Source organism: Phalacrocorax carbo, chromosome 9, assembly GCF_963921805.1.
Source record: "Phalacrocorax carbo chromosome 9, bPhaCar2.1, whole genome shotgun sequence".
NCBI lineage: Eukaryota > Metazoa > Chordata > Aves > Suliformes > Phalacrocoracidae > Phalacrocorax > Phalacrocorax carbo.
The window spans coordinates 35,654,147-35,665,539 of record NC_087521.1 but is presented as its reverse complement, the minus strand read 5'-3'; the positions used below and the strand labels follow the sequence as shown (position 1 = coordinate 35,665,539).

The 11,393-nt window shown below is 51.0% G+C and overlaps 1 protein-coding gene across 4 annotated transcripts in view; it reads right to left on the bottom strand.

Annotated features, from left to right (window-relative positions):
- Positions 1 to 3,172: 3,172 nt before the first annotated feature.
- TXNDC16 (thioredoxin domain containing 16) overlaps positions 3,173 to 11,393 on the bottom strand; it is a 43,009-nt gene continuing 34,788 nt past the window's right edge. For 3 of the 4 annotated variants that reach the window (XM_064461124.1, XM_064461125.1, XM_064461126.1), the window contains exons 18-22: positions 9,370 to 9,508; positions 8,586 to 8,746; positions 7,743 to 7,868; positions 6,650 to 6,840; positions 3,173 to 5,306 (exon numbers count right to left, since the gene is read on the bottom strand). In XM_064461124.1, the coding sequence (XP_064317194.1) occupies positions 5,023 to 5,306; positions 6,650 to 6,840; positions 7,743 to 7,868; positions 8,586 to 8,746; positions 9,370 to 9,508 (901 nt within the window). In that variant the 3' untranslated portion in view covers positions 3,173 to 5,022. The remainder of the gene's footprint in view (positions 5,307 to 6,649; positions 6,841 to 7,742; positions 7,869 to 8,585; positions 8,747 to 9,369; positions 9,509 to 11,393) is intronic. The other variant, XM_064461127.1, reaches the window with a different exon arrangement.

The following is an 11,393-nucleotide window of genomic DNA, read 5'->3' as shown; positions in this document are numbered from 1 at the left end:
GCACAGCTGTAATTTTAGCAATGGAAGCGCCAGGCGAAAAGCCACCCTACACAACACAGAAATCCATCCTGCCCATCCACCACCCTTTATCTCACATCCCAGCCCCATCCTGCTCCTGCACCCTCCCTTCCCCAGCGCAGCTCCTCTGCCACCTCCAGCTGTGCCAATACAGCACTGACCACTTCCCGTCCCACCCCCGGACCAACGTCTGTCTGCCTGTCTGTCTCCATATGCCCCCCGGCCCATGCTTCAGCCACTTGTCCTGCCCCAAATCAGCAGGCAGCAAGGGCATCGTGTGTGCTCAGGGAGCTGGTTTGGGTCTGGGCAGAGGGACCTGCTGGCAGTGATGACCACGCCAGGCACTGCTGAGCCACAGGACCCTTCTCCCATCCCTTCAGGCAATACCAAGGGCACGGGGATCACAGCCCCAGGGTACCATGATGGTTTGCATCACCCTTGTAAAACTGGATGCCCCCAACGGTGGGCTGAGATCTGGCTGTCCGCCTGCCCAAGGCAATTTGAGAAAGCCTCAGCAGGAGACCAGCCTCACCCAGCAACTCCAGGCAAACAGCCCTGGCCGTGGCTCCATCACTGCTGGCAGGAAGGGTGCCCTGCGGCAGGGGAGGGTGCCACATGGCAGGGATCACAGCCAAGCTGTGGTGGCGAGGAACCTGCCCTGCCAGGTGGCAGCGGAGAAAGCATCTCTGCCACCCTGAGCCACCAGGTGGGATGGAATGACTGGTCCCCACCGTCCCCCAGCCCTGCCAGACCCCCCCATCCCTGTGCATACCAGGCACCGATGAGCCCAAGAGACACAAGCCAGCTCACCAGGTCTGTGTCCGGCTTCGCATCCTGGCAGTGCTGCCAGGAATCGCTGGCATGGCAGCTGCCTGCACGCAGGCAGATGTGTCCTTCCCGTGCCCCCACTCCTGCCTTGCAGCATCTCCCTCCTGGGGGCAATGTCCTCTCCTGCCTCCTCCCTGCTACAGCCTTCTCTTCCGCCACGCTGCAGCTGTATCCCTCTGGCAGAGCCAGATGAGAGCCTGGCCACGGAGCAAGGCTTAACAGGAGGGACTGTGGCCATCAGTGGTCCAGGATGGTCTGAAAACAGCCAATCTGGAAAAATTCATCTTCCACTGCAAGGACTTGTCTTTCACCATCCTCCTTTTGCTCAAAGGGCTGAAAAGCTGGGAGAAATGCTGTGATTGCTTCCCGATGTCCCATGGTTTGGAAAGCACCCAGCAGAGACATCAGTGGGAGCAGGTGGGAGCGTGCTGGCTCCCGAGTCAGCTGGCACCGAACGCCCGAGGGCAGCAGACGGCATGGGAACATCCATCCTGCAGCCGCGTCCCTGGGGCTTTCCTGCTGTTCAATCCACCACCCCTTGGTCCAGCCACGCAGCAGGTACCTCCGTAACCATGTGGCCAAAAGCTCTTTAAACACGGAAAACACAATGTGCACCCTTAATGTTTTCTCACGCTCCTGCTGCAAGCCTTCCTCCCTCCTGACGGTGGTGGCTCTGCAGGGCTCATTGAGGGTGGTGAAAGGCCAGTCACACCACAACGTATGGAGAATTTCCTATTATTTAGGACAAGAATTTAAATTGTTTTGCTCTCCAGGACAAGCACATAATCCTTTTTTTGTGTGTGTGTGTATCATAATTTTATCTTCCAATGAACCACTGACATATAAACACCCCCTGAAAGGCTCCCAAAGTGCACGAAGCACATGCAAATGTCCACCTTTTGCGTATCACTGAAATAAAGTGTCTTCAAAAGAAGAGTTTGGTTTGAAGCTGTAAACAGTCAATACTGTATCAGTGAGGAAATATCTGTTCTTCAGCTCAGCATTCACCTCATTGATGTCATCTAGGGAGATAGATCTGTGGTTTACCCAAACAGACATGGGTCTTTTGGTGTTAAATGGTTGAAAAAGGAGCTGATAGCATCAGTGTTCATTGTGAAATTACCTCCGTTCGGCATTCGTATGTGCTGAGACGCAGAGCGGTGGCAGATACACGTGTGGTCCGCAGGCCATTGCTGGCTGCCTTCCACTTGTTCGCCAAGCAGTGCGTGCGGGGCGGCACCCGGCTCCTCAAGCCAGGCGGGATGCTCCCCGTCCCTCGCAGCTGCCCCCCAGGTCCAGAGCTCTCCTTCCTCTGACAAGCTCCTCACTCAAGGCCATAAACACCCACTGAATATTTCCTTCTGCACTGGTCTGTCCCCAGAGCCGTAACTGTTAAGAACAACCTAGTGCAGGAGTGTTTCCTCCAGCGAATGAGCACACTGTGGGATGCAGAACACAAACTGATCCCAATATCCCTAACTTTTTCTCCCTATATGTACACTTCTTGGCACATACATGCCTCGATAGATTTCCCTAAGTGCCTGCTTGTGCTATGTAATAGAAAAGACATTTTGTATTTAAAAAACAAAACCCAACCAACAAACTCAAAGCCAGGCCCATGCACCCTGCTATGGGCCAGGACCCTGACCCGCACCCGTGCTTGCAGTCAGCAGCTCCAGCAAACAGCTGCCGACCCACTTTGATGCTAGCAGTGCTGGGACATGGGCAAATACGTCCCTTCCCCAAGTCACCGCAGGAGCCTACGCTGGCACCTGCAAGGACCCACCGGCTGGGCTCGGCTCGGGGCTCCTGGTACCCCCAACCCAAGCCGGGACCCTCAGGCTGATGGATCCCGCTGTTGATGTGGGGGGCTGAAGCCTGTAGAGTGGGGGCTTCCCAGCCCTCCAGGTGTGCTACACCGCTGCCCCTGGGAGCAAAGATACCCTCAGCATCTCCACAGGAGCCCATCCGATAGCGATTCCCAACCCCGCATCGCTTTGGTGGCAAGGCTCCAACCTCCATTGAGCCGCACCGAGAGAGGCAGCAGTTTTTGCAGCTATAACCGAGATGTGCCACTGACCCCTAGTGACAAGCTCCTGCCCCGATGCTGCACAAGCGGAGGATGTGATTGAAAAAGGACCCACGGCCAAGAGCAGGGATGTGGGAATGCTCCTTGTGTTGCACAAACGCTGCTGAAGGAAGGGATCCTTCTGCTGCAGGGCTTGGCAGGCTGGCGGAGCATTCCCGTAGGGGTGCAGCCACCCCAGCCCAGGACACCAGCCCCTCCGCTCACCATGCTGCGCCCAAGAGAGATGCAGATTGACTGTCCTTGAGATAGAATTTATTTAAGACATTAGTGAGAAGCCCAAATAACGCACTTCACCTGCACCAAGTGGGAAAGTGATGCAGCAGTGGTGTCATTGGGGACAGGACGAGAAACGACTGACGTACAGCTCGTAGAGCGCAGTGTAACCTTATACAGCAGAGGAATGACGGGAACTCACGGGGGATCTGTTCGCGCCCTGACCTACTCCTTCCCTTGGGAATACTCAGCTGCGTGGCAGGCTCTGATATGCATGCTACAATTTATTACTTTAAATACATACATTTTGGCTCTAAGCCTGTCATTAAGTCCAAAAATAGTCTGTTTCAATTAAGGGCTTCAAGGAGAGCCCAGGACTAATGGTCTATTTCTGGGCATTTCAAAAAACTCCCAACCATGTGGGCTGCTTGCAGGATGAGAAATACAGACTTCACAATGCTCTCAGTGGTTTCTTACCATCCTTCTTCCCCTCCCCAGTAACTTCAGAGATGTGAGGAGGAGGATCTGGCCCTCCTGGCACATCTCAGTGGTGCTATGGAAAGGAGCAGATGGTCAATAAGACCCCCGTATTGAAGGGGGGTGGGAAGATCATCATGGCATACGTGGGATTAGACAAAGCTTCCCTCCAAACACACACCTCTCCCCAGCCCACAGCCCACGCTGTTCTGCAGGCTCAGCTCCTCCAGCAAGGAACGACAGACCTTTTGCTGTCCCTAGGAGATGAGCAGGCTGGAAAGCCACTTCCCCAGGCCCCGCGTCTCCCCATCGAGATACAGATGTGAAGCAGCTCCATCCCACATAGGCATAGCCTGTCCCCAGCACTGCCAGCCTTGTCCTTCACCTCCTTCCCCTCGTTTCCGATGCACCGGTCTTTCTGCAGACCTCACTCCCCGCACCGTCCCCAGCTCAGAAAGCACCAATCTTGCTGCTGTCACTGGAGCAAACAAAAATCAAGGCTGCAAGTAACTCCCCCCTGGGCTTGTAACCATGAAAATGCCTGCATTGAGCAAAACCACCTCCCAGCCTGCCTGCCCTCGGGATTTACTGGCAGTGTTTTGTCCCGGCTCTTCACAACTGTTGTGATGACCTGAGCTCTGGCCTTTGTAGTAAAACTGCTTTAACCAAATACTCCTGTTACCCCCAAAGATGAACATGCTCATGAATTCAGTTCAGAAGTCAAGTGTAAACGCAAGCGGGTGCCAGTTTAAGCAGCCCTGGTGTGGGTGGCACGCTTGCCCTCCCAGCTCCACATGGTTACAGTGCAGATGTAATTGCTTTTTGAGAGCAGATCTTGCTGACACCCATCAGTAGAGCCGCTACTGCAGTGGGGGGTGGGCAGGGAAATGTGCAGTTTATCCTGGAATCACTCACCCCTTCCTGGTTGGGGTCAACCGAAGCACCTATGTGAGACATACAGAAACCACAGAGCAGGGCTGTGCTGATTCGACTTTTCCAGTGTAGTTTGTCACGCGGGCGAGCCTCCACCGTGTGGTGAGCTCACCCCATCTCTCCTCCAGCTACGGGGCGGGCTGAGGTCCCTCGCAGCAACCTCCCTGCAGATCTGCTCTCACCGCCTGCTGTGAAATGCAATCCCAACAATGGGAGTGCCAAGGTGCGGTGGGTACAGACACATTTCTGGCATCAGAAACCACAGTCACTGCAGAACGACCTACACACTGCAGCAGGAAACTTGCACTGAGACTTAGAGGCTGGTTTATCCCTTTACCATTAATTTACAGCTAAAAGCACCTCTCTCCTTGGTGTAAAGGCTCATGGAGGGCTGGGAAAGTGAGAGGGTTTTCTGGCCACCATTCCACATCTTTAACTGCCCCGGGCAGGGGGATGCCCAGCCCTCAGAGCTCACTGTGTCTCTTGCCCTGCTTCTCCCTCGCCGCCAGCCTCGGGGCTGTCCCCCGCAGGTCCCTCCCAGGGGACCCAACTTTCTCTGCCTTGCTGTCCTGGGGCGACTCCTCCTGGACACCAGTGTCCCCTCCTGAGCTTTCAGGTGGGTACTGCTGTGGCACGTCCCTGTGGCGGTGGGATGTGCGGAGGGGGGTCTCCGGCACGGCCATCTCCATCATCTGGAGGAAGTCATAAGCAGGGAGAGGTGGTTTCCAGTCTTCCTCAGACAAGGTACCTGAGAATTGAACACAGTCCCATATTAATAACTTAAGAGTTATGCAGTCCCACTCCACAGACAATTCCCTTTCAAAGCAATCATGACTTTTTTAAAGATCTTTTAATAAAGATCACCCTCTTTCCTCCAAAACTAATAACGCCAGCCAAATGTGCATTAATATTTACCAAAGCTGGCCAAGGCTCCACTTCCCAAAGGCAAAGGTCACGCTGCAAAGGTCACATGGGGTATCTGTTCACCAGTGGGTGGATGTTTCATTCAGGTCTCAGATATCTGTGTCAATGACTGTGCATTACTGACACACCATTAGGAGTGAGGGGAGACTGCTCTCTACACGGGGAGGAAGCTCTTTAATTTATGCTTTTAAGACTGATCACACAGTTCATAGTACTTAAAAGCTTGGGGAAGGAGGCTGTTGATGGCTGGCTCAGCCTGTGGCCATGCAGTAAGCTGCTCAGCCATCAGCTCACCCTTCTGACACCCCTGTAAACTGAGATCCTTATCCAGAGACCCAAATGACAGCCTGGTACCTTTAGCAGTGGTGATGGAAAGAGGTGTGGGAGGATGGCTGGCTCACGGGATTCTCCCAGTGATTACTGGGTCAGAAATGGTGTCTTCAGCTCCAGTGAGAGCCTACACATCCTACCCCACCACGCTTTTGGATAGACTTGCTTTGAAAGGCTCATTTTAAAATTCACAAGGATCAAGTGGACCCAACCCCATTGCCCTTCTGGAGCCTGGCGCAGGCTGGCAGCTGGCAATTCCCAAGATCCCTGCGGCACCCTCTGGCTACGCATAACGAACGAGGAAGGTGCATCCCTGCTTCCTTCCTCCAAAGCTTCAGAGGGATGATCAAGGCAGGAGGGATGCAGTGAAAAGCTTCGCGGTACAAGCCAACCCTTTATGTTCCAAAGATCACAGCAAAGCACCAGCTTCCTTATTCTCTCCCATCCGAAAAATGCTGGAAGGCACCTAAAGGGCAGCTATTTCTTCTGCTGACAACTGGGAGCCAGGAGACTTTTTATTAGCAAGCTGTGTTTCAGAAGGTCTGTTTGCAGGACCAGGAGAGCACAGCCAGGTTTGGGGATTACTGCGGGGAAGAGATATCGATTCAGAACTATCTGTGCTTGGTTCTGAACATTAAACAGTCCCGAAGCAAACTCGTGAGTGCAGGTATTCTCTTCTGGCCGGACTATTTGTACTTCTCCAGCTCAAACGAGCATAGCTAGTTTTTCCATCATTAAATTCCAGGACAGACAATTTATTGCATGTAGCATCTTCTCATAAACAGACTGGAGCTAACAGTGTGCGCTTAGGAACATTAGAAATATGTGTCCACTTACTGCTGGGAATCTCCAGTCCTGCTTTTAGCTTCTCCAGCCAAGACAAGATGTTCATTTCAGTGATGGACAGCTCTGATGGGAACTTGAATACGTGACCCCCGGCATGAAGGTTCACCCAGATGAGAACAGGCAGCGAAGGCATGGTGGCAAAGTACGCCTTCAGAACACCGCGTCCTACTGGAGTCTTCTTCCTGTCAGGGGAGGTTTATATTGGATATTAGGAACAATTTCTTCACTGACAGAGTGGTCAGGCATTGGCACAGGCTGCCCAGAGAGGTGGGGGAGTCACCATCCCTGGCTTCCCCGTAGACATGGCACTTGGGGACATGGTCTAGGAGGCCTGGGAGTGTTGGGTTGGGGGTTGGACTTGATGATTCTAGAGGTCTTTTCCAACCTTAATGATTCTGTGATTCTGTGATTCTGTTGGAAAGAGAAGATTCAACTTTGTCACCAGCAAAGCACACAGTTTTGCCTATGGGACAGCTGTAGAAGCCCACCGCATTACTTACAAGTTCAATGCCTTAAGCAGGGCATTAGGGTCCAATGGAGAGGGAGCAGACAGCAGACTAGATGTGTAAAGAAACCCTCGAGCAGGAGGAGCTGGGCCAAACTCTGTAGGAGGGTGTGAAATGTTCTCCACTGTAAGTTTTTAAGAATAGGTAAGACAGGAGCGGGACAGATCCTGCAGCCCGCCGTGGTTACCCCTGTTTGCAGGGAGAGCTACCAGCTCCTTCCAGCCCATCTGCTGCCACCGCCCCACAGCTGCAGCAAGTCTGCAGGGGATGGAAAGGCAGGAGCTGATGGAGAGGGCTGTGCTCAGGTGGGCCAGCCCCTTGGTAGCTGCTAGGTGGCTCCCCACAGCCCGGGGAGCTGGAAGGGCAGCTTCCCAAAGAGACACAGAAAGCCAAAAGAGGATGTCGAGATGGAGGGACAGCAAGCACTCAAAGATGCTGAGTCCTTCTGGCACTATTTTCAGGCTGAGTGTGATGCTTGAGGTCTGAGCTGAGTCTCGCCATGGGAATGAGGTCCTCTTTCTAGGACTGCTACTTTTTCTGAGCCAAGGGCCATATTCTGCCCTTTTTTGTGGCAATACCTTTGTGCTCTGTCAAAGGACAGCTCTTTCTTTCTCAGGAAGGGAGAACAAAGGCAGATGTGTAGGTGGGGAAGTTCCAGGGGCTCTCGTTTCTTGTGCATTACTGGCAAACAGATAGTCTTCTTTCTGAAAACATGTGCATTCCCCATTAGCTAAACTTCAGCCCACACTGCGAGGCGCTTCCCAGAGTTCAAAGCACATTATGATTAAGACAGTGAGGTGTCTCTGGGCTTGGGCAAAACAAACAGAGGCTAAAAATTGAAAACACAACTAGGGAGGGGGGGATTAAAAAAAGTTCCTTCTCCTACAACTTTCTATTTCTTAGCTCCTGGATTCATTTTGTTTCTTGAATATTTCTGAAGTTTGCCTAATGGGGCTTCTTCTGGCTGTCCCTTCTTCTGAAAACCTTCCCTCTCCCAGTCAACAATCAGTAATTATCCTGTCGTGCTTCCCTCTAATTGCCGATGGAAAAATCACCATAAGACACTCTAGGAAGGCAAATCTGCTTTCTTCTCCCAAATGTGACACAAATACAAATAACACGAGAGCCAGGGTCAAGCTACCATGCAATAGCTTTAAGAACATTTTACTCTACTGAAAATTATTTCTGCAATCAATTAAATATTTATTAATTTTACTTGGTCCTACAATTTTGCAACTGCCTGGAATGCACACACTGAATCATTGCTAAATGATTTGACCTCCCATCTCATGATGACTTCAGATGGAATAAGCACATTACAAGCTAGATAGTGTTTTCAGTAACTGCAGACTGTTTTTTCTTGCCCTGAAATACTAAGAGTGAGCTTATAGAAAGCAGAGGAGAGGTTTTTACACACTTACAAGTTCAACCAGCAAGCCACAAATGCTTGCTGGGGTCTTTCTTTTGCCAGCTTCAGCATTTCCTTGCTTTCCATTTGACCGAGGTCACCATCGCTGAAGAAGATGAGGAAGGGCTTTCTGAGTTGCAAGTAGCGGGGCAGATTTTGCACGGTGATTTCTGGCTACAAGATGTCAAAACGAGAAGTTGGGGTTTATGGGGAGGAGAGAGTAGGACAAAATTAGACTTTCTGTCCTCATGTGAGGGGTGTAAGGGCTAAGCAAGGCTGTAGGATCCATGTTGAATGTGAGCAGCTCAAAAACAAGTGTGGGTGCTGGGATCTTGGTGCACACTGGAGATGTCTACGCCCAACCCTACTCATCGCAAGCCAAGTCTGTATGAGCAGCTGTGAACTCTGAGAGGAAGGGGTGTGAGCAGAGAAGGCAGAAGCAAGGCCAGCTCACCCCAGCTCCATGTTATGGCTATAACCAGTCTCTGGAAGGCATGTGCAAGAGGCAGAGAGCAGACCCTGCGAGAGGCCAAACTGCCACAGCAGCGGGTCTGTGACCATGAGCACAAGCCAGGCCATCGACTCCCAGGGTCTCCTCCCATGAAACCACAGAAACAGCAGATTTCTGTCCAGACTGTCTGACCCAAGACATAAAGTTTAAAAACAAATGTAACTCAGCATGATAGAAATAATGAACAAACATATTTATTTTGCACAGATCCGTGCTATGATCAGTGCTTCTGCAAATGACCTCAGTGGAAAAAGGAAAAAGGACACTATTTTTTTGTTTGACTTACAAAAACGTCCAGCAATTCATATCTGATCATCTGCACCATGTCCTGCACGCTCTCTTTGGACAAAGCGATGCCTTCCACGCTCTGACCTCTGCTCCTGGCAAGGAGGAGGGCTGGGGGAGACACTGCGTATTTACGGGATCTGAAAAAGAGGGATGGTAACAAGACCTGGCCGGGGGATTTGGCACGCACCAAATCTGCTGCACGCAGAGCTGGCATCCTCATGGAGAACAGTGGGGGCAGGGACGTAGGGGAGGGAAAGGCTGCTGTTAGAGGCACAGGCACCTGCAGGAGGAAAGGGTCATGCTCCCCATCGACCCCTCTCTGGTCCCTGACAGTCCTGATTTCATGGGGAGAAATGGGGCTGATGTGTTCCCTCGTCCCCTTCTGACGAGGGTAAGTGCTTGTCACTTACCCAACTCGTACCAGACACTAAATATATACACACCCCCCCCAGCAATTTCTTCTGGAAGAAGAGATCAGCAGCTAAATAATAGGAAAAATCCAAAACACCATTGTCTAAACTATTTGCTGGCACTTCTCTTTTGTTTTCACACCTAAGGTTAGGTGGTGCAAATACCCACCCAGCGCTTTACTCTGCCTCCCAAGCCAAGGCAAACAGAATGTCTTAGACCCCATCCGAGGGGCACCAACCTACACAAAACAAGCTCCAGGAGATGTGATTTTTGGCTTGGTGAACACGGGCAATTTTGCTGAAGTCCAGCCCCATGTTAGAGCAACACACACAGCCTGCACACGTATGCTTTGCGTGGAGAAGCCAGCTTACCCTTTGTTCCCCAATGCTCTTCTGGTAAGAGGGTTCAAGGGTATTTAAAGAAAAGCTGAGAAGGTGGAAAGAGACAAAATAGGAGAAGTCTGAGCAATGAGAGGGAAGGGGGTACACCAAGATGGGAGAGCAATTTTCTGGAAGTTTGAGGAACTTCAGTCTTGAAGGCTCCAGATGTCAGTGCCCAGAGGAAGGGCGTGACAGAAGTCAGCTGCCCCAGCAGTTCTTTTGGAGGTGTCTGTGGGTTATTTTTCAAAGGCTGTGACACCAGAATTGCTGGGAAAGTGAGTGAGGTGTAAGGATGTTTTGGGTTGTGGAGGTGGAAAGCCTTTTTACTCCCTTTTCAGAAGTAATCTGGTCCATCTTTTTATTTCCTGTATGAGAAAGACGCAACAGAGACTCAGCCTACTGCAGAACAAACTACTTACTGTTAATGAAAGGCAGCTCATAGAAATGCCATGTTACAACCTATTGCACTTCCCTCCATGGTTTGCTCAGGCAAGTTCAGTTTGGGTGCTTGTTTTAGCGGTTCTGAATAGGATGGAGATCTCAGTGTTTGGTGTTTTAGGTCATCAATGACAAAGCAAGCGGAGGGAACTGCAGATAACACATTTCCATGATGTTCAGCTCATTCGTAAATCTTTCACTTCCTCCATCACAGCTCTTATCGGTCTGGAAATAATGCACCCACTGCAAGTTTCTAAGGGGCGCCCCAGATCTGCACTGATGTCTTGATAAAGAGCAGCAGTGATGAATGACCTTGGACTTTCCTGAGGCCTTCAAATGTTGTGAATCCTGTTGCTAAACTGTTCTTGGATTTATCTGAGCCACTTCAGTTTCATTTTACAGTATCCTCTGGTTTTTCTAATTAATCTTCGTAAATCCAGCCCTGAGCTGAGCTCTCCCCCTTCTGCCCAGACTCCCGAGCTCCACCAGTCAAGGAAGTTGAGTTTTGCACTTCTGGTCATGGCTGGGGATCCTCTGATGTATTAGGAAGGTCCTTAACTTTCCTCTCCATTGTTTTTCAAATTAACCTGTATTTGCCATCGATTAAGAATGGTAAAACTCTAAAAATTTTTAAATTTGGGGATTTTGAACGTCTCAGAATTCCACAGGTTTTAAAGAGGTTACACTGCCAAAAACCCAACAAATTCCCCATCTAATAGCTAGAGACTACCTTGAAGTCACTTCTCTTCTTACTGGTACTGAGTGGTTGTATTGCTGCTTACGGCAGCTTTCT